The sequence below is a fragment of the Chinchilla lanigera genome, unplaced genomic scaffold, assembly GCF_000276665.1.
Source record: "Chinchilla lanigera isolate Chin_1 unplaced genomic scaffold, ChiLan1.0 scaffold00146, whole genome shotgun sequence".
Classification (NCBI taxonomy): domain Eukaryota; kingdom Metazoa; phylum Chordata; class Mammalia; order Rodentia; family Chinchillidae; genus Chinchilla; species Chinchilla lanigera.
Genome location: NW_004955547.1, coordinates 2,443,316 through 2,460,188, shown reverse-complemented (window position 1 = coordinate 2,460,188; position 16,873 = coordinate 2,443,316). Strand labels below are relative to the sequence as shown.

Genomic DNA, 16,873 nt, shown 5'->3' with positions numbered 1-16,873 from the left:
TAGTCCAGGCTGGCCTTGAACTCTCTGAGTTGCTCAAACTGCCAGCTCCTGCCTCAGCCTCCCATGCTGGGATTACACACCCACCCAGCTGCAACTCCCCTTTCAAAGGTTACTAGTGAAGAACGGGTGCTCCTGGAGCACCAAGGGGGACCAAGTGAGAGATGAGGCCAGTGCAGAGAGGGCACAAAGTCTCTGAGCGGTAGAATGGACCATATTTGGTGACAGACTGACTGTGGAGGGGAGGCGAGGAGAATCAGGGACAGCTGTTATGCGGTGGCCACGCTCGCTGGGAGCAAGAAAATGCTCCCTCGGGGTTCCTTGGGGAAGAAGGTGCGCTTGGAACCAAAGCCAGCGCCGCGGGCATGCTGCCCCGGAGGCCCTCCACTCTCCACACCCAGCGCTCTCCGCTCACGCCGCAAGCCCTGCCACACTAACCTCTTTCCACCCCTCAGACTCGCCAAGCCCATTCCCACCTCGGGCCTTTCCCCGCGCCGCTCCTCTGGCAGGAACAGCGTGCCCCAGCCCTTGCCTGGCCAGGTCCTCCCCACTGTTCAGGCTTAGACTCAAATGTCACCTCCCCAGAGACATATCCGTAGCACAGCCTCTACCTGCCATTACCTCATGTCTCTTTTATAGGTCCACCGAATGTCCCCTGGCACCAAAACACAGGGTTCCGCAGGGAAGGGATCTCACTGTTCTCCACTCCAGCGCCCTGCTCCATGGGGCTTTGCAGTGGACACTCAAGCGCTGAGTGCAGAGCCGCAGGCACAGAGAGGGCCATCCCAGTGCCAGAAAGAGGCAGGCTGGGAGGAGGACCTGGGCAGAGCCCCAAGAACTCTCCTAGCAGAAGTGCCGGGAGGGAGGAAGAGCGGGAAGGCAGGCAGGAGGCAAACCGAGGCTCCCCGGGGCAGCTCTAGCTGGGGAGCCTGGACTAAACCCGGGAAGGGCTCGAGGCCAGGTACCCAGACTCAAAAGCACACATCTTATCATCTGAGCCCCACTGAGCGCGTATTACCGTCTCCCGCTCCTGACCACCGAGAGAGCGGAGGCTGTAAGGCGACTGGTGCTCCTAGGCTTGAGGCCCTCGTGGTGGTTGGAGCCCATGTCTCATCCCCTCCCATTATAGAGCCAGGGGGAGCACTGCGAGGATGATGGACAGGTCAGCCACAACAGGAGTGGCCAGGAGAGTCTGAGACAAGGACTGAAAAGCCACCCCAGGCTTTGGTGATTGGGCGGAGAGGGGTGGAGGCCGGGGAGGACTGAGGGACAAGTTGGGGACCAAGAAGGCCAAGAAGGGGTGGCAAGCAAGGCAGCTCCTCTGAGAAGCTTGGCGATAGGAGAGTAACTGGAGGAGGCAGTGGGGGCAAAAGAAAGCTATTTTAAGGCAGAAGAAACCCGAGTGTGTTTTGATGCTAGAGCCAGTGGAGGAGCCATTAAAGAAGCAGAGTGCAGGAGGATGCTGGCAGGGCAGGTGCGGCAGGAGGGGTGCCAAGGTGGGAGCACAGCACTCCCCACTGGCTTCTGTCTTCTCTAAAGCAGGAGGGGAGGGTCTGAGCAGAGCTCTTGGGGGCAGGATGCTCAGGGTCCGAGCCTGAGGAAAGCCTGAAGAAAGACAGCTGAGAGGACAGAGAGCTGGCTGGCGCCATGGCCAGGCAGTGGCAGTGGTCCCAGGGGCCTACGTGACCATTCCTACAACCATCAATCTGTCTAGAGTGCAAGGTCAAAGAACAGAGCACTGCATGGCTCGGGTTTTATGGGGCAGTTCTACAGGGAGGGGAAGTTAGGACGTGGGCGAAAGAATGACCATGGAACCCAAACTGGAAGGGGCAGGAAGGGTGTGAAGGACGGGGAGGAAGCAGAGGCCGCATGCCGAGCGACCCTTGTCTGCCTGAGCAGGCTGAAAGAACAGCAGCGGCCCTCAGGCACAGCGTGTGAGGTAGGGTTGGAAGAGGGGTTGTCTTGAGCAGGACACAGAGGACAGACAGAGCAGCCACACCACTGGAGTAGGAGGCTGTAGCCCCTCCAGCTGCAAGGGAAGGTGGCAGCCATACAGCAGGAGGGGTACCTTTCTGTTCTGACTTGGTTTTTACTTTGCTTAGAGGTAGCATTAGCACAATACAAAGGAGAGTACTATATAAAAAAAATCCATTCTTCTTCCCACAGTGGGTTCACCAGCACTGGGGGACCATGTTACCACTTTTTCCTTTAGTGGGGCTCCTTCCTCTTGAGGCTGAGCTGAGAGGAGTAGTGGTGTGTGGCTCAGGTACCAGCTTCTCCAAGACACCCAACTGTGGGTCCCTTCCCAGCATCCCCAAGCTGCTGGGGACACCAATACCCCTGGCCAAGCTCTCCGTTTCTGAAAACCTCTCTCCTGAAACTCACGAGTAAACCCAGCCCTGGCTTCCTCCAGCAGCTTACATCTCTTGCAACATCATGGCCTAGAGCTCCCTCCACTGAGCTCTAGCCCTGGAAACTAACTGTCCACCGAACAGCTCCCCTGGGACATTCCTGTTATGCCTCAAATACAGTGCACCAGAACTGCATTCCTTGGCTGCCCCCTGCCTGTGGACCCCTCTGCAGCAGCTGTGGGTTGGTTTATGGCCATCCAACATCCGTTTGCTCCAGGACCGAACAGCTGCAGTTGTGATGAGGATTTGTACCTCTGAGTTGGACTTTGTAGTCTGGGGTGCTCCCCCAGCACCAATTTCCTGATAGATTTGAAGCTAAGGGACCATAAAGCCAATGTCCTGTCCATGCTGAGGCTGCGGCCGGTAACACTGACACCCACTGTGTACTTGCACTCTGCATGTGTGAATTTCTTTCCACCCTAATAAAAGACAGATGTAGTGGTTGATACATTGTGTCAACTGGAGAAGTTCGGCTGTTTAACTCAGCAGGAGGCCAGAGTCCTCACTCTGTAAATATCTTCATCCTGTGCAAGAGGAGGGCAGGAGATGGTGTGAGTGCTACACCCACCTTAGGGGTGGTAGCCTGCTTACAACATAAGGGAGGAAAAGAGGCTTGCTCTCCTCGCCCGGCTCTGCTCTTCTTGCTTTTGCTGTCTTCTGCTGCCTTGAAGTGTTGCCCCCGTGCCACACCGCCCTACCTTGGAGCCAGCTAGTTATGGTCTGAAATCTCCACAAACTGTGAGCTAAATAAACCTTTCCTTCCTTAATTTTGGGTATTGGCTATTTTGTCTCAGCAACAAAAGTAACCAAGACAGAATTTGGTGTGGGGGGTTCCTATGCTGTGAGTATACTGACCATGTGATTCAAAAGCCTTTGGGAATGGCTTGTAGGAAGTTTGGAAAGCTTTGGAGATGCTGGTTGAAAAAGTACAGCTGAAATAACTTAAGCCATTCTGTATGGGAGATTCTGGTCAGACCTCAGAAGTCTAGAAGGTAGATAGAAATCCTGCTGGTAAAGACCAAGCTTGGGAGGTTTTATATTGGGAAGAAGGACTGCACTGGCTGCTGGACTTCAGACCATGTATTTTATGGCTTGGCAGAAAGTTTGTCTGCATTTTGCTCATGTCCAGAGACTTTGCCTGAGACAGATTAAGGGCGGTGGACTAATCAATCTGGCAGAAGAAATTTCAAGGCAGTTGAACACTGAGGCAGTGGCATGGCTATTGTTGGGGGCTTTTAGCCAGATCTATGTTGAGAATCAAGAGCAAAGAGCCCAGCAGGATGATTTAAAAGGTGAGTTTGGCCAGAAAGGAAGCTCCAGTAAAGCTGTAGATTACAAAGAGTTGAGGAGATCTCAACTGCAGAGAAGGAACAGGAGAATAGGAAAGGGGCTGGGGATTTAGCTCAGCAGCACAGTGCCTCCCTGGCAAGCACAAGGTTGTGAGTTCGATTCCTGGTACCGGAAAAAAAAAAAAAAAGAGAATAGGAAAGATGGCCTGAGGGCATCAGCAAGTCTCCACCCTTTGCAGCCTCAAAACTGCAAAAGTGAAAGACTTCGCTTTGAGGAGAAAGCCACAGAGTATCATATTCCAGCATGGCAGCAGCATAGAAAATTTGTTCCTCAGAATCAGATTCAGAGTGCCCAGTGATCCAGGCACTCAGCCCTTCAGCCAAGAGAGAGGAAAGCCTCGCTACTGCTCCAGCTGGCAGCAGGCCTTGGCATCATCCACATGGTGCTGATTTTAGGTGCATAAAGAATGCAAGAGTTGTGGGGTTAAGAAGGCTTCCACCTCAAATTCAGAAGGCTGGGAGACCAAGTAGTGTGTCCCTGAGAGGGCAGTGTGTGAAGCTGTGAGTATGAAGCCAAAGGCATGATGGAGACCCCAGAAGTTTGGAAAAACTAGAAAAGTGAATCATCTAAGAAAACCTGCAAGGAGGAAGCAAAGTCAGCCCAAGAGAGAAGCCATGGGAGCTACAACCACCAGAAGTGCTGTAGGGGTGGAACCACACAAGCCCTTTGGAGCTCACAATGTGCCACAGATTGTCTCAGATGTTGCACATGGAACTACAAGACTTAATATTTGCCCTGATATGGATTTTGGACTCAATCCCTTGTATTCCCATTTGTAACTTGGAATGAAAATATTTATCTTGTTCCATTGAATTTTGCAAGTGTTTAACTTTTCATTTGTACAAGGGCTTGCAACCAAGAGTTTATCTTATATCTCAGAAGAGTCTTGGGCCTTGGACTTTTCAGCCATGCTGAAATTATTTGGACTCTGGCAACTCTTAGAGATGGACTCCATACCTTTTGCATAAACAGATGTGCATGAGTTTTGGGGGCCCAGGGGAAGAATGTTATGATTCTAATGTAACATAATATTGATACACTTAATACTGGTTCTTAAGGATTGTTAAATCTGTCTTATAATGTTCAAGTTGTGAAATGATAAGAATAAGTATGTCTTTGTATCTGGAAACTGGCTTAAAGAAATGTGTCTGGTTGCCAAGTTGAAAAGGGGTAGATAGTAATGGTTGATATGTTGTGTCAACTTGAGAAGTTTAGAAGTTTTTTGTTATTGTTGTTGTATCTTTTTTTGTTGTTGTTGTTTTTGTCTTTTTGAGACAGGGTCTCACTAGGCACTTCAGGCTGGTCTTGAACTCACTTTGTAGCCCAGGCTGCCCTCAAACTTGCAATGATCCTCCAGCCTTAGCCTCCCCAGTGCTGGGATTACAGGCTTGCCACCAAGCCCAGCTGAAGTTTAGAAGTTTAACTAAGCAACTCAGCGGGGGCCCAGGGTCCTCACTTTGTAAACATCCTCCTCCTATGCAAGAGGTGGGCATGGAGATGGTGTGAGTGCTACATCCGCCCTAGGGGGTGGTAGGCAGTTTACAATATAAGGGAGAAAAAGAGGCTTGCTCTGCAGCCCTTTTGCTCTTGTTGCATTTGCTGTCTTCTGCCGCCTTTAAGTGTTGCCCCTGGGCCATGCCACCCTGCCTTGGAGCCAGCTAATTATGGACTGAAACCTCCACAAACTTAGAGCTAAATAAACCTTTCCTTCCTTAATTTGGGGTGCTGGTTATTTTGTCTCAGCAAGGAGAGAAAAATAACTAAGACAATGGACAAGCAAGGTCCTGTAATTCCTCAGTCTAAAAATGAGAAAATTAAACCATAGAGAGGTTCAGTACCTTGCTTAGGAACTTTACTGGGTTTTTTGCTTTCTGTTTTCCTTTTTGAGACAGGGTCTCGCTACATAGTTCAAGCTGACCTTGAACTCACTATGTGGTCCACATTGGTCTTGAATTCATGGCAATCTTCTTGCTTCAGCTTCCCCCAAGTGCTGGGATTACAGGCATGCGCCATCCTACCTGGCCACTTTATTGTTAGTTTATATGTGGTGTCGGAATTCAAATGCAGGTACAGTGGCACCTCAGTTTACAAATGTTTTTGTTTGCAAAAAATTTGGTTCTTGAACAAAGGAAATCAACAAAATTTTGCTTCTGTTCACAAACCCCATATCAAGTAACAAACATAACAATAGCCATCTTCCCCACACAAACACAAACACAAACACAAGCCATTCCCCAAAATCATAAAACAAATTAAGTTCCTGAACTGAGATACCACTGTAGTGTGATTGAACCCAGAGGCATACTCTACCACTGAGCTCCTTCCCAACCCTTTCTTTCTTTTATTAATTTTGCAACAGGTTCTCATTAATTTGCCCAGGTGGGCCTCAAACCCAGCCTCCCTCAGTGCTCATATTACAGGTATGCACCACCAGGGCCAGCTTAAAACTCTTTCATTTTTGTTGTGTTTTGGAATCCTTGATCTTGACCACTAGACCATACCATCCAAAGCCGACACAAAGGGAAACAGAACCAAGCTAGGGTAGGAGAACTAAGGGCCTGCTCTCATGATTTGGACCCTGAATCATGCCAGGCCAGAGGCCAGAACTACCCTTAGCCTTTTTAATTACACAGGCCAATCAACTCCCCTCTGTGGAAGCCAAATAGTTTGGGTTTTCTGTAAATTCAGACCACAGAAGTCCTAACCGATAACACAACATCCAGTGCAAGCCATCACCACCCACTCAGTACGCAAACCAGAAACCAGGGCATCCTCGTCCCCCGCCCGTGTCCTCCCTCATATCCAGCCAGCAACCGCAGCCTGCATCCCAACCTCTGCTGACTGCGGTCTTGCTGGCTTTTGACAACAGCTTTCTTGCTGCCTCTTTACTTCCAGATGCTCCACCCTCAAATGTACCCCTGGCTGGGAAGGTCCAGACCCTGCCGTGCCACTTCCCCGCTCGAAAGCCTCCAGTTACCTTGATATCCCTGGGACAACCTCCAGCTCCAGTCCCCGCCGGCCCTGCCCGCTGCCCTGGTCTCAGCTCCTCCCTTCTCCCCGCTCTAACCACAGCTGCCAAAGCCCCCGGTGCCCAGGGTGTCTTGTCCCGCTTGCCTGGAGAAGCCCCCTCCTTACTCCACCTCTGTGGTTAGCCTTTGCCAGCTCACAGCCGGGATCCCCCTCTGCCCTTACTCTTTCCAACTTCAGCCTTGGGAGCCCTGCTCTTTACCAGATTGGGAGCTCTATTTTTTTTGGTCTTTTTGAGGCAGGGTCTCGCTATGCAGCTCAGGCTGGCCTTGAGCTCACTTTGTAGCCCAGGCTGGTCTCAAACTTGCAATGATCCTCCTGCCTCAGCCTCCCGAGTGCTGGGATTACAGGCATGCGCCACCACGCTCGGCTTCAGACTAGGAGCTCTTTGACAACAGGGTCATTTGTCTCCTGGTGACCAGTTCCAGAGCACACACTCACTAGGTCCTCCTGGAAGGGAGGAAAATCACGTGCTCCCAAGAACAGAGTGGGTGGTTCCACAGTTCTGTTCCTTTCTCTCTCCCTTCCTCCTCTTTGCAGATGGCGTTCCGGGAAAACAGTCACAGTGTCACATGATGATAACAGTCCCGAAGCCTATCAGTGGTCAGGCCTTGTCTATTGGATCCTCACCAGCACATGGATGCTTCCACTGCACGGATGGAGAGGCTGAGGTTCAGGAAGGCCGACAATCTGAAGCTTAGTGCCCACACACAAAGCCCACTCTCATCTCAGCACCAGCCTCAGGCCAGACTCTGAAGGAAGCGGTGCTCTTTCACACACTGGCCACAGAGAGGCAGTGAAGTGATGGCACAAGAGTCACTTTCTGCCCCACCTCACATCCACCTTCATGACTTGGATCTGAGGGTAGAAACAGAATGGTCAATACATAGGCAGGACCAGGGGACATGATTGGGGCTACATCTCAGTATCTGCTAAAAACAGATCAACCTGGAGGGAAGGGAATAAACCACTAATTCTAAGAGTCAAGGGCTAGGGCCAAGCGTGGTGGCACGTGCCTGTAACTCCTGTACTAGGGAAGCTGAGGCAGGAGGATCGCCAAAAGTTCGAGGCCAGTCTAGACTACATAGTTCAAAGCCAGCCAGAACTGCATAGTGAGATCCTGTCTCAAACAAACAAACAAAAAAAAAAAAACGAGAGTCAAGAGCTAGAAACACAGACTGTATACCAGAAACTTGTATGACCAGCATATTTAATAACAAGCCATAGAAAGTGATGGGGCACTACAGGATTGCTTAGGCACTCTTGGCTTTCAAGAATATGGCACTGACCAATAGCCCGCCACAGGGACACATCGGTGGCCTCTCACATCAGTGCTGCCCGCACCAGGCAGGATAGGGGTTGCATTCATGTGCACAGACACCTGCAGGACAGACGCCACAGTCAGCATCTCCGGCACTGAGCACCCAGGTATGTGGTCGCTTCCAGGAGGTCCCACAGCACAGACCCCACAGGCCCACACCCAATAGTACTTCAGAGGGTCTCAGGGAAGAGCTCAGAGGCTGCAGCTGGGTGCAAGGACCCTGGGGTGGGTCACAGTCCAGGCGCCTCCCAGTCCATCATGCGCAGGGTGAATGGGTCAAGGTGGCAGGACTTCTCCGGAGGGCAGCTGGAGGGCAGCACTCCTGAAAGCAGACCAGGCAAGGCTCAGGAAGCTGAGAGAGATGACCACCCCTACCCTCGCTGGAGGGAAGCTGCACCGCTGTGGAGGTGGAGGGAGGGATCAGGTAGACCCTGCAGCCTCTTCCAGCCCAGGGTGAACTCGGGCTGGAAGAAAGTTAAGGCGCCACATCAGCCCATCAGTTGCCCCGGCCCTTCCCCAGGGACAGCGCAGACAGACGGAGCTCTTCCGCTGTGCTCAGACCTGCACCTGGCCCTCATCACTCACTCCCTGCTGCTGCCTGAGAAGGAGTGACAACAGCACTCACATTACCATTTTCCAAATTCTTTTCCTCCCCACTCAGCCTGATCAGGGTCAGAGTTCCACAGCAAACATCTCAGTATCTTCCTCCCAGGAACACTGAGGTCCCCAGCACACCCGACACCCACTCTAAACAATTCAGATGCAGGGATATCAAAAGCAGGAAGTTGAGGAACGTCTTTGCCTACCCCCTTGTCACCCTCACCCCCGTCCTGGGTGTGAGCAGACGTGATGATGCTGGGGACACGGCCCTTCCCTACACCAAGTCACTTTACAGCCCTAATACTCCAAGCACTTGAACCCAAAGGCCAACCCAAAGGTCATCATCCCTCGGCTCTGACCGCATGGACTTTCTCCAGGGATGTTTATTCTGGTAACTCTCTCAGCCCTTCCCCACTGCTCAGGTTCTAGCCAGACAAGCTGAGTCCAGCTGGCTGCGGAGCTGTTTCTGTCTGGCATCTGGAAGACTGTTCCAGCAGCAAGGGGGTATCTGATAAAGCTACTGGGGGCGTAGAGATAGGAGGCCGTGATAGGGGCTTGGGTTGCAAGTCCCTGACTCAAGCTGTTCATCAAATGTATGTGAAGGTTTGTTCTTTTGGGGAGTGAGTTCACGGTTTTGTAGCAGCCTCTCAAACAGTGGTGGAAACGCAGGGAAAGGAAGGCGGGCTGGAGCGGGAGGAGCAGCCAGGGGAGCAATGAGCCCCAGGGTCCAGCTCCAGCTCTGCCATTGTCTTAAGCATGTTACTTGTGTTTCAGCGCTTTACTCAATTCTGAGAATCTCCCTCTTTGTAAAATGAAGGGGTTCCTGGGGATCTGGAGCCCCTCCGCCCCAGCTGAGGTAAGCGAGAACACTGGGGCAAGGTGTGGGAACAACGCTAGAGCAGCAGAACGCAAGATGCTAAAGACACTAAAGGGAAAGACACGAAAACAGCAGAACGCAAGAACCCAAGTAAAAGAAGTTCTCCCCCTACCCGGCAAGGCTCAGCAAAGTAAGAGGGGGAATGTCCCCTGAACCCAGCCAGGAGCTGGTGCCAGAAGTCACACTGCCCTGACAGCCCTCTCCCCAACGGCGGGGGTGCTGTTCTCGAGGTGAGCAGTCCACAGCTCAGCAAGGCCGCTGTGGCACAGCTGCCAGGATCAGTGCCAAGTCCTGAGCTCCTCACCAGGAGTCGCACATCGTCGTCAGCTTCGCAGCTGCTTAGCTGCACCTGCCCACACCCTCCCGCTGCCCGCACCAGCCCCTCCTCCCGACACCCAGCAGGACTTCCTTCTGGGGTGCACGGGCAAGAGAGGTCAGTCACCCCCAACATCCACACCCACAGGAACCTCCCACAAGCTCCTGCTTACACCACTGAATGGAGGGGATGGAGAGGGAAAGACACACACACACACACACACACACACACACACACACAGTCAAGGTAGCCTTGGCCTGGAGTTACCATGGCTTCTGGGCCACCCAGGCCCTTCCTTCCAGATGGTTCCTGTCTTTGAAGAGACGGGGTAAAATATCCAGACACAGCCCCCGCAGCTGGGACTCCTCAACCCCACTTCCTGGAGCAATGTGCTCCTGAGGCACCGCAGCTGCCAGCAGTCTTGCCATCCACACGCCCCTAACTCATACCACGCAGAGCTCCTTGCTCCAGGCGACATCTGTACTACAGCCCTGAGCAGGCCACACTCCCTACTCTGAGGATGCCTGCAGCCATTTCTCTCCAACCTGCAGAGCAAAGGGCAGTGCTGGGGCCGGCAGAGTTGTCCCTTAGTACCTGCAGGGGCGCGGCAGATGCACAGTGGGGAGAGGCGTGGGTACCAAGGGATTCAAAGCACACTGTGCCCCCGCCCCCGACTCCTGCCTCTTTGACCTGTCTGCTGTCCCTTCTCCCAGTTACACAGCAGCTGTCTGTTCCTAGATAAAGGACATAAGAGAAAGGGAAACTTTAAATGGGAGGGGACTCAATGCTGCCTGAGGCAATCCGGAGGAGGAAGCAGCACATTGGGGTAGGAAGCTGTAGCCCCAATCCTCACACTGGCTGGGGTTAGGGAACTCAGCCTTACTGAAGGGCTGATTTCCCACAGCTGCCTGGCCACGCCCAGAGAGGTGCCCTCCACAGGAAGGCTGTCCTGCCCCACCCCTACTCTCTTCCCTGTGGCCCTCTCACCTGTGCGCGACACTCTCACCTGCGGGGGGAAGGGCCTCTTCCCAGGTGTAAGGCATGCAACCCCCAACACGGCCTGGCACCTAGCTGTTGCCCCCACTGGAGCCGCTGGTCTCAGCCTCAAGGGATGCACGCCGCTCATGAGCCAGGAGCCCTGTCAGGCCATGGGCTCGGACGAGGAGGCTGCCACCCAGGAACAGCACCCCGCAGAGCACGAGCAGTGACAGCACACCCAGCACAGCAGCCTGCACCATGTGAGGTCCCTCCAGGGGCTCTGGCGGTGCCCCAGACTGGTTGCAGCAGAAGCTCGGCCAAGCAGCTTGGACCCCAAAGCCTGCCTGTGAGCCGTTCATGCTCCGGCGCCCCTTGCCCAGATGTGTGTAGGACACCAGATGTGCAAGAGCTCCAGCCAGCCGGTGGGCGTGCTGCTGCATAGGGGAGGGATCTTAGGGGCGTGTCCAGGGGCCCTAGGCCCCCACTCTTCGCAAACAATGCTCAGCCCCCTCCTTTAGAGAGCTCCTCCAGTGAGGATTACAGTCCCTTCTGCAGAGGGCGCTCCCTGGACCCAGCCTATTTCTCCTCCCAAGTCTCACACCTACCTATGCACAGCCAGCCAGGCACACCCAGGAGCCCTGTACACAGGTTCTTTTTTTTTTTTTTTTCTTTTTTTTGGTTTTTCTCCGGTACTGGGAACCGAACTCACGACCTTGCGCTTGCCAGGCAGGTGCTTTTGCCGCTGAGCTAAATCCCCAGCCCCAGTACACAGGTTCTTCTTCCTTGGCAGAGGCCTAGAGCCAGCACCTCCGAGACCCTCAAATCCCACCATGCACGGGCTGGGGTGCTGCCCGCTCCACCTGACAAATGAGGGTTTTCTGTCCTTGGACCAGAGTCTAACACCACTAGGTGGCTCAGGGGGCTGTTGAGCCACACGGCAAGTGGGCAGCGTAAGGGTCCGCGTTTCCCGTCACACGCAGACCAGGGCCTCCTGAGGACCCTGGGGCCTGGAGAGGAGGGCGGCACCATGTCACCCCCGTGCTCCTTCCGTCCCACACCCTAGGCCTACTTATCTATACACCGATAAGAAGCCACAGATCTGTGCCACCTCAGAGGAATCTCAGTGACAAAAGGGATGGGGATGTTACAGCCCTGTCCACCGTGGGCAGCCCATCCCCAGCTGGGTGTCCCACAAGCCAGCCAGGGTGGAAAAGCAGAGGTCTGGATGCAGAGAAGCAAAGCTAGGGTAGAAGCAAGAGACACGCCTGCTCAGGTTTCCTGGGAAATCCTATAGCAAATTTTTCTTTTTTGAGACAGTTTCATTATGTAGTTCATGCTGCCCTTGAACTCCTGGCGATCCTCTTGTGTCAGCCTCCCAAGTGCTGGGATTACAGGCGTGCGCCACCACGCCCAGGAACAATCTTTTGAGTTTTTTGGGGTGTGTGTGGTAATGGAGACTGGTCACAGGACCTGTGCACTGAGCTACATTCCCAGATCTCTTTCTCTCCCGCCCTCCTCCCCTCCCTCCCTCCCTCCCTTCCTTCCTTTCTTTCTTTCTTAATCCCCTGGGCTGAGCTTGAACCTGTAGTCCTCTTGCCTCAGCCTCTCAAAGCACTAAGATTATAGGTATGTGCCACCATACCCAGCTGAGTCTTTTTGAAAACAGTCACTTCTAGGAAACAGCTGTATCAATGTCTAAACAGGAAAACAAGAAGGCCCCTCAGACTGCAGCAGGCTAGATGGGGGCCACAGGCCAGCAAGGACATGTTGGCGAGGGTCTTCCCCATTCCCAAGCCCCCTTCCCATTCTGCAATTCTCTTATGCCAGAGGACATAAAACCTCAGTCAAATAACAGCATACGGCTGTAGTATGGGAAAAAATACAAACATAGCCAGGCGTAGCGGCACACACCTGTGATCCCAGCACTCAGGAGGCTGTGGCAGGAGGACTGCTCCAAGTTTGAGGCCAGCCTGGGCTACAAAGTAAGTTCAAGGCCAGACTGCACTGCATAGTGAAACCTTGTCTTAAAAAAAAAACATAGCAAAACAGAAAATAAATCCACAGAAACGCAGCATATGAGGTAGGCCTTGAGTAGGCTTGTGTAAAAATAGTGAGTTACAAAAGCAATGCTCTAACAATCAGCAAGGTCAGCCCAGGCCGGAAGTGCACTAGACACCACTATCCCAAGCTGGCCAGGCTCTCCCAAAACACCCACATCAAATGACTTTCTGGTGTAAATAGGGATCTGTTTGTGCTCTAGGACCACAGAGAAGATATTCTTTGGGGTATCATGAAGTAAGACCAGATAACACAAAGGCCAGGGATGTCGTGGCTTCCTCAGCAAGCAAAACAGCTCAGTCACATCCAAAAGCAACAGACCCTTACCCGACACAGTCATTCACAGGACTAACCAGGGTCACATCTGGGTAGGTAACACCTGCCTATGTGAATGTCCAACAAAGTGCAAATTATGAGTTTTAATCTATTTTTAACCCCATCCACCTACTCCCTCAGCCTGGAGTCATGTCCCGACCCACAACTGTGTTCTTAAAGGACTGCCAGGAAGTGTTAGCGCTTCAGGGCAGGCCACAGCGAAGGACAGATGGTTCCATCATGTCTCAGCTTTATTACCATCTTCGTGGTGGCTCTTCTGTACAACGGAGAATGAAGGGGACCCCTTCCAAGGGAACGGAGAGACCGCACGCAGGACCTGACTGTCAGCAGAGGTTCAGGGATGACCAGAGGCTGGCAACCGCAGAACAAGGAAGCCAAGGGCCACCCTTTCCAAGTCTCACCAAGGAGCTAGAGCAGCTCAGACTCCCAAGGGCCTGACAGTACAGTCCCTGGGGCCAAGGTCTGCAAGCCATAAAGGAGCTCCCACAGCTCCAGCAGCCCTACAGGGCAAGGGTGTCTTTGATAAGCCTGCGCATGGTGGTGGTGACTGAGGTGCCTAGGGCATCAGTGATCTGAAAGGAGATCTTATAAAGGTAGGGCTGCACGTCCCGCAAGCCTGTGTCAAACACGTTGTCCACCTCCGACTGCGTGGGCATCTTGGGCAGGTACTCATGCCGGTTCATCACCTCCACAATGTTGATGATCTTCTCGCAGAGCTTCTCACCCACCTTCTCCCGGCAGATCTGCCGCTCCTGCTCTGTGGCCAGGGCCACCACGTGCACCTTGACTGTCCACACTTCCCAGGGGATGCACTCATCTGAGAAAGGCCACCGAGATTTCTTCTTCTGATAGAACTCCAAGGACATCTGCCCCAACCCATCACCACCTGAGTTTCGCAGTGCATCCTGGGGAAGAAGAGGTAACAGATGAGCAGGCCAAGGCCTTTGAAGAACTCTCACCCTACCAGCGCCTACTTCCTAAGCCCTTGGGAATTACACTCCCCTAGTTCTTATTAGTCCTTCAGAGATGTAGAAAATGAGATCCAGAAAGTACAGAGCACTTGTGTAAGGTGACACGGCAAACTTTCAGCCTGAAACCAATACCACACACCTCCCAGCCCAATTTCTTCAGCTGTGCAGCTGTGTGTGTGTGTGTGTGTGTGTGTGTGAGAGAGAGAGAGAGAGAGAGAGAGAGAGAGGGAGAGGAACAGGGAGAGAGAGAGAGAGGGAGAGACGGTCTCCACTTACCATGTATATCAGGCTGGCCTTGAACTCACTATGTAGCCCAGGCTGGCCTCAAACTCAATGACTGCTGGAATTATAGGTGTGTACCACCACACTCTGCATCAATTTTGTTAACCACTTACCAGTGCAATTATTTAAATACAGGATGACCTTTCTGTTAATTTTTGTAAGATAATATAATAGTATATATAAAAAGACAATTTTACCAAATTTATTCAATACAAGAATTGACTGAGCCAGGCATGGTGGCACACACCTGTAACCCTACCACTTGGGAGGCTGAGGCAGGAGGACTGCCTCAAGTTAAGAGGCCAGCCTGGAGTACAGAACGAGTTGAAGGCCAGCCTGAACTACATATCCAGACCCTGTCTCAAAACAAATAAAGAAGACCTGACTGGTTGAAATGACACCTGCCCAGTGACACCCAGGGTAAACTGTTAAATGTTTAAGAATTGACATTAGTGCCCCAGGTGTAGTGGCACACACCTATAACCCCAGCTATAGGTAAGCTGAGACAGGAGGCTGGAGAGTTTGAGGCCAGCCTAAACAATTGAGACCTATCCCAAAGTAAAAATTTAAAAGGGCTGCAGGTAGAGCTCAGCTGCACAGTGCCTGCCTAGCATGAGTGAAACTCTGGGTTCAATCCCCAGTGCCTCCTTGCCAAAAAGAGAAAACTGACCTTACAGGACTTATTTTGGTCTGCAGGCACTTAATCTATCCCAGGAACTTCAAACAATCTACTGGCTTGTCTCAATAACCCATGATACAGGTACATGACCTCCATTTTACTAAAGCAAAATGAGGCTCAGAGAAGGAAGGTAATTTGCCAAAGCCAGGTGCCTAAGAATAGCTGCATCAGGGAAGATATGACTCTAGACTGTCTAATTTCAAAATCTTTTTCACCTTCACCTTCACGTTAAGGGCCTTCTCCCTCCATAACCCACCTTTAAGATCTCTATCCTTCAAAACATTTCCAACATCTCCTCCCCATATAATTCTACAGCCTTCTCCACTGCCAATTACATATACAGTGCTACTGTATTTCATGATAATCCACTCTCATAGTCTCTTTTTAAAAAAGCAGGAAATGGGGCTGGGGATTTAGCTCAGCGGCACAGCGCCTGCCTGGCAAGCGCAAGGGCGTGAGTTCACTTCCTGGTATGGCGGGGGGGAGCAGGAAAAGCCAGTCATGGTGGTACATGCCTGTAATCTCAGCACTTGGGAGGCTGAGACAGGATTACCACAAGTTTGGGGCCAGCCTAAACTACACAGTGAGACCCTATCTCAAAAAACAACTAAGGCAGCGAGTAGGGGCTGTACCGACTAGTGATCTTTGTTGAAAAAGGAAGCCAAGAAACAGAATGAGGAAGGGAAGCTGAAGGAGAGATCACACCTGGCTCCTTCTCTCTCTCAGAAGAAAATGGGATCAAGCAGCCCAACAATTCTGCCTTTCCCACCCCAAGGATGTGGGGGCCGTCTGCTCCGCCTCTTAACCAGGAGCCCGAAGCACCTTTCCACGTGAGTTAGTCCCAGCCCAGGAGGGAAGGACGCCTCTTCAGGAGGTCTCTCCTCCACGCACAACCCAGGCCAGTGCCCACCCCGACTGCTGACAACAGCTACCACCTCTGCAGTGCTCACTGTGCACCACGCTGTTCCAGCCGATTCCCATTTCATCCTTGAGGTACATGGACCCTACGACGTGGGTATGACATCATTCCAATATTACCCACAGTGGCGTCAACTTGCCCAAGTCACAGACTTGTCAGATGGCAGAGCCTGTCTCCAGAGTCTGCCTTAACCACCCTGCTCCACATGCCTCTCAGAGACATCTGGAGGATGGGGATAAATTCCACTGCCTCTCTCCCAGGTGACCAGGAACCATGAACATGCCCTTTCAGGGTTTGCTGTGGCCCAAGAGGGGCCACCTGAAACTGGGCAACCCCTTGCAGTGGGCGCACAGCATCTAGCAGGAGAGGGGTTCTACAGACAGACATGAAATGGAAATCAGACATAAGCCTCAAAAAAGAAACACTAGCCTGTAATCCCAGCACTTGGGAGGCTGAGGCAGGAGAATCACTGCAAGTTTGAGACCATCCTGGGCTACAAAGGGAGCTCAAAGCCAGCCTGAACTGCATAGCGAGACCCTGTCTCAAAAGGAAAAAGAAAAAAAGGATGAAGGAAGGAAGGAAGGAAGGCAGGCAGGCAGGCAAGCCAGCCAGCCAGTGTGGTGGTGCACATCTATAATCCCAGCCCTCAGACGAGGCTGAGGCAGGAGGATCGTTGCAAGTTCAAGACCAGCCTGGGCTACAAAGTGAGCTTCAGGCCAGCCTCAACTACATAGCAAGACCCTGTCTCAAA

At 52.5% G+C, this 16,873-nt stretch overlaps 1 protein-coding gene and 2 long non-coding RNA genes across 7 annotated transcripts in view; all 3 read right to left on the bottom strand.

Annotated features, from left to right (window-relative positions):
- Window positions 1–783, bottom strand: part of LOC106147370 — an 11,493-nt gene extending 10,710 nt beyond the window's left edge. The window contains exon 1 of the long non-coding RNA XR_001232228.1: window positions 619–783. This is a non-coding gene — a long non-coding RNA (uncharacterized LOC106147370). The remainder of the gene's footprint in view (window positions 1–618) is intronic.
- Window positions 784–7,964: 7,181 nt separating this feature from the next.
- Window positions 7,965–10,971, bottom strand: LOC102003910. Of its 3 annotated transcripts, none has more exons than XR_001232226.1 (2): window positions 10,887–10,971; window positions 7,965–8,428 (listed from the first exon to the last, which is right to left on the bottom strand). It is a non-coding gene; the product is annotated as an uncharacterized LOC102003910 (long non-coding RNA). The 3 variants fall into 3 exon arrangements; XR_001232227.1 differs by lacking the exon at window positions 10,887–10,971 and adding an exon at window positions 10,494–10,876; XR_264909.2 differs by lacking the exon at window positions 10,887–10,971 and adding an exon at window positions 8,913–10,155.
- Window positions 10,972–13,339: 2,368 nt separating this feature from the next.
- Window positions 13,340–16,873, bottom strand: part of Atg101 (autophagy related 101) — a 9,876-nt gene continuing 6,342 nt past the window's right edge. For all 3 annotated transcript variants that reach the window (XM_013508474.1, XM_013508473.1, XM_005411927.1), the window contains one exon: window positions 13,340–14,176. In XM_013508474.1, the coding sequence (XP_013363928.1) occupies window positions 13,772–14,176 (405 nt within the window). In that variant the 3' untranslated portion in view covers window positions 13,340–13,771. The remainder of the gene's footprint in view (window positions 14,177–16,873) is intronic.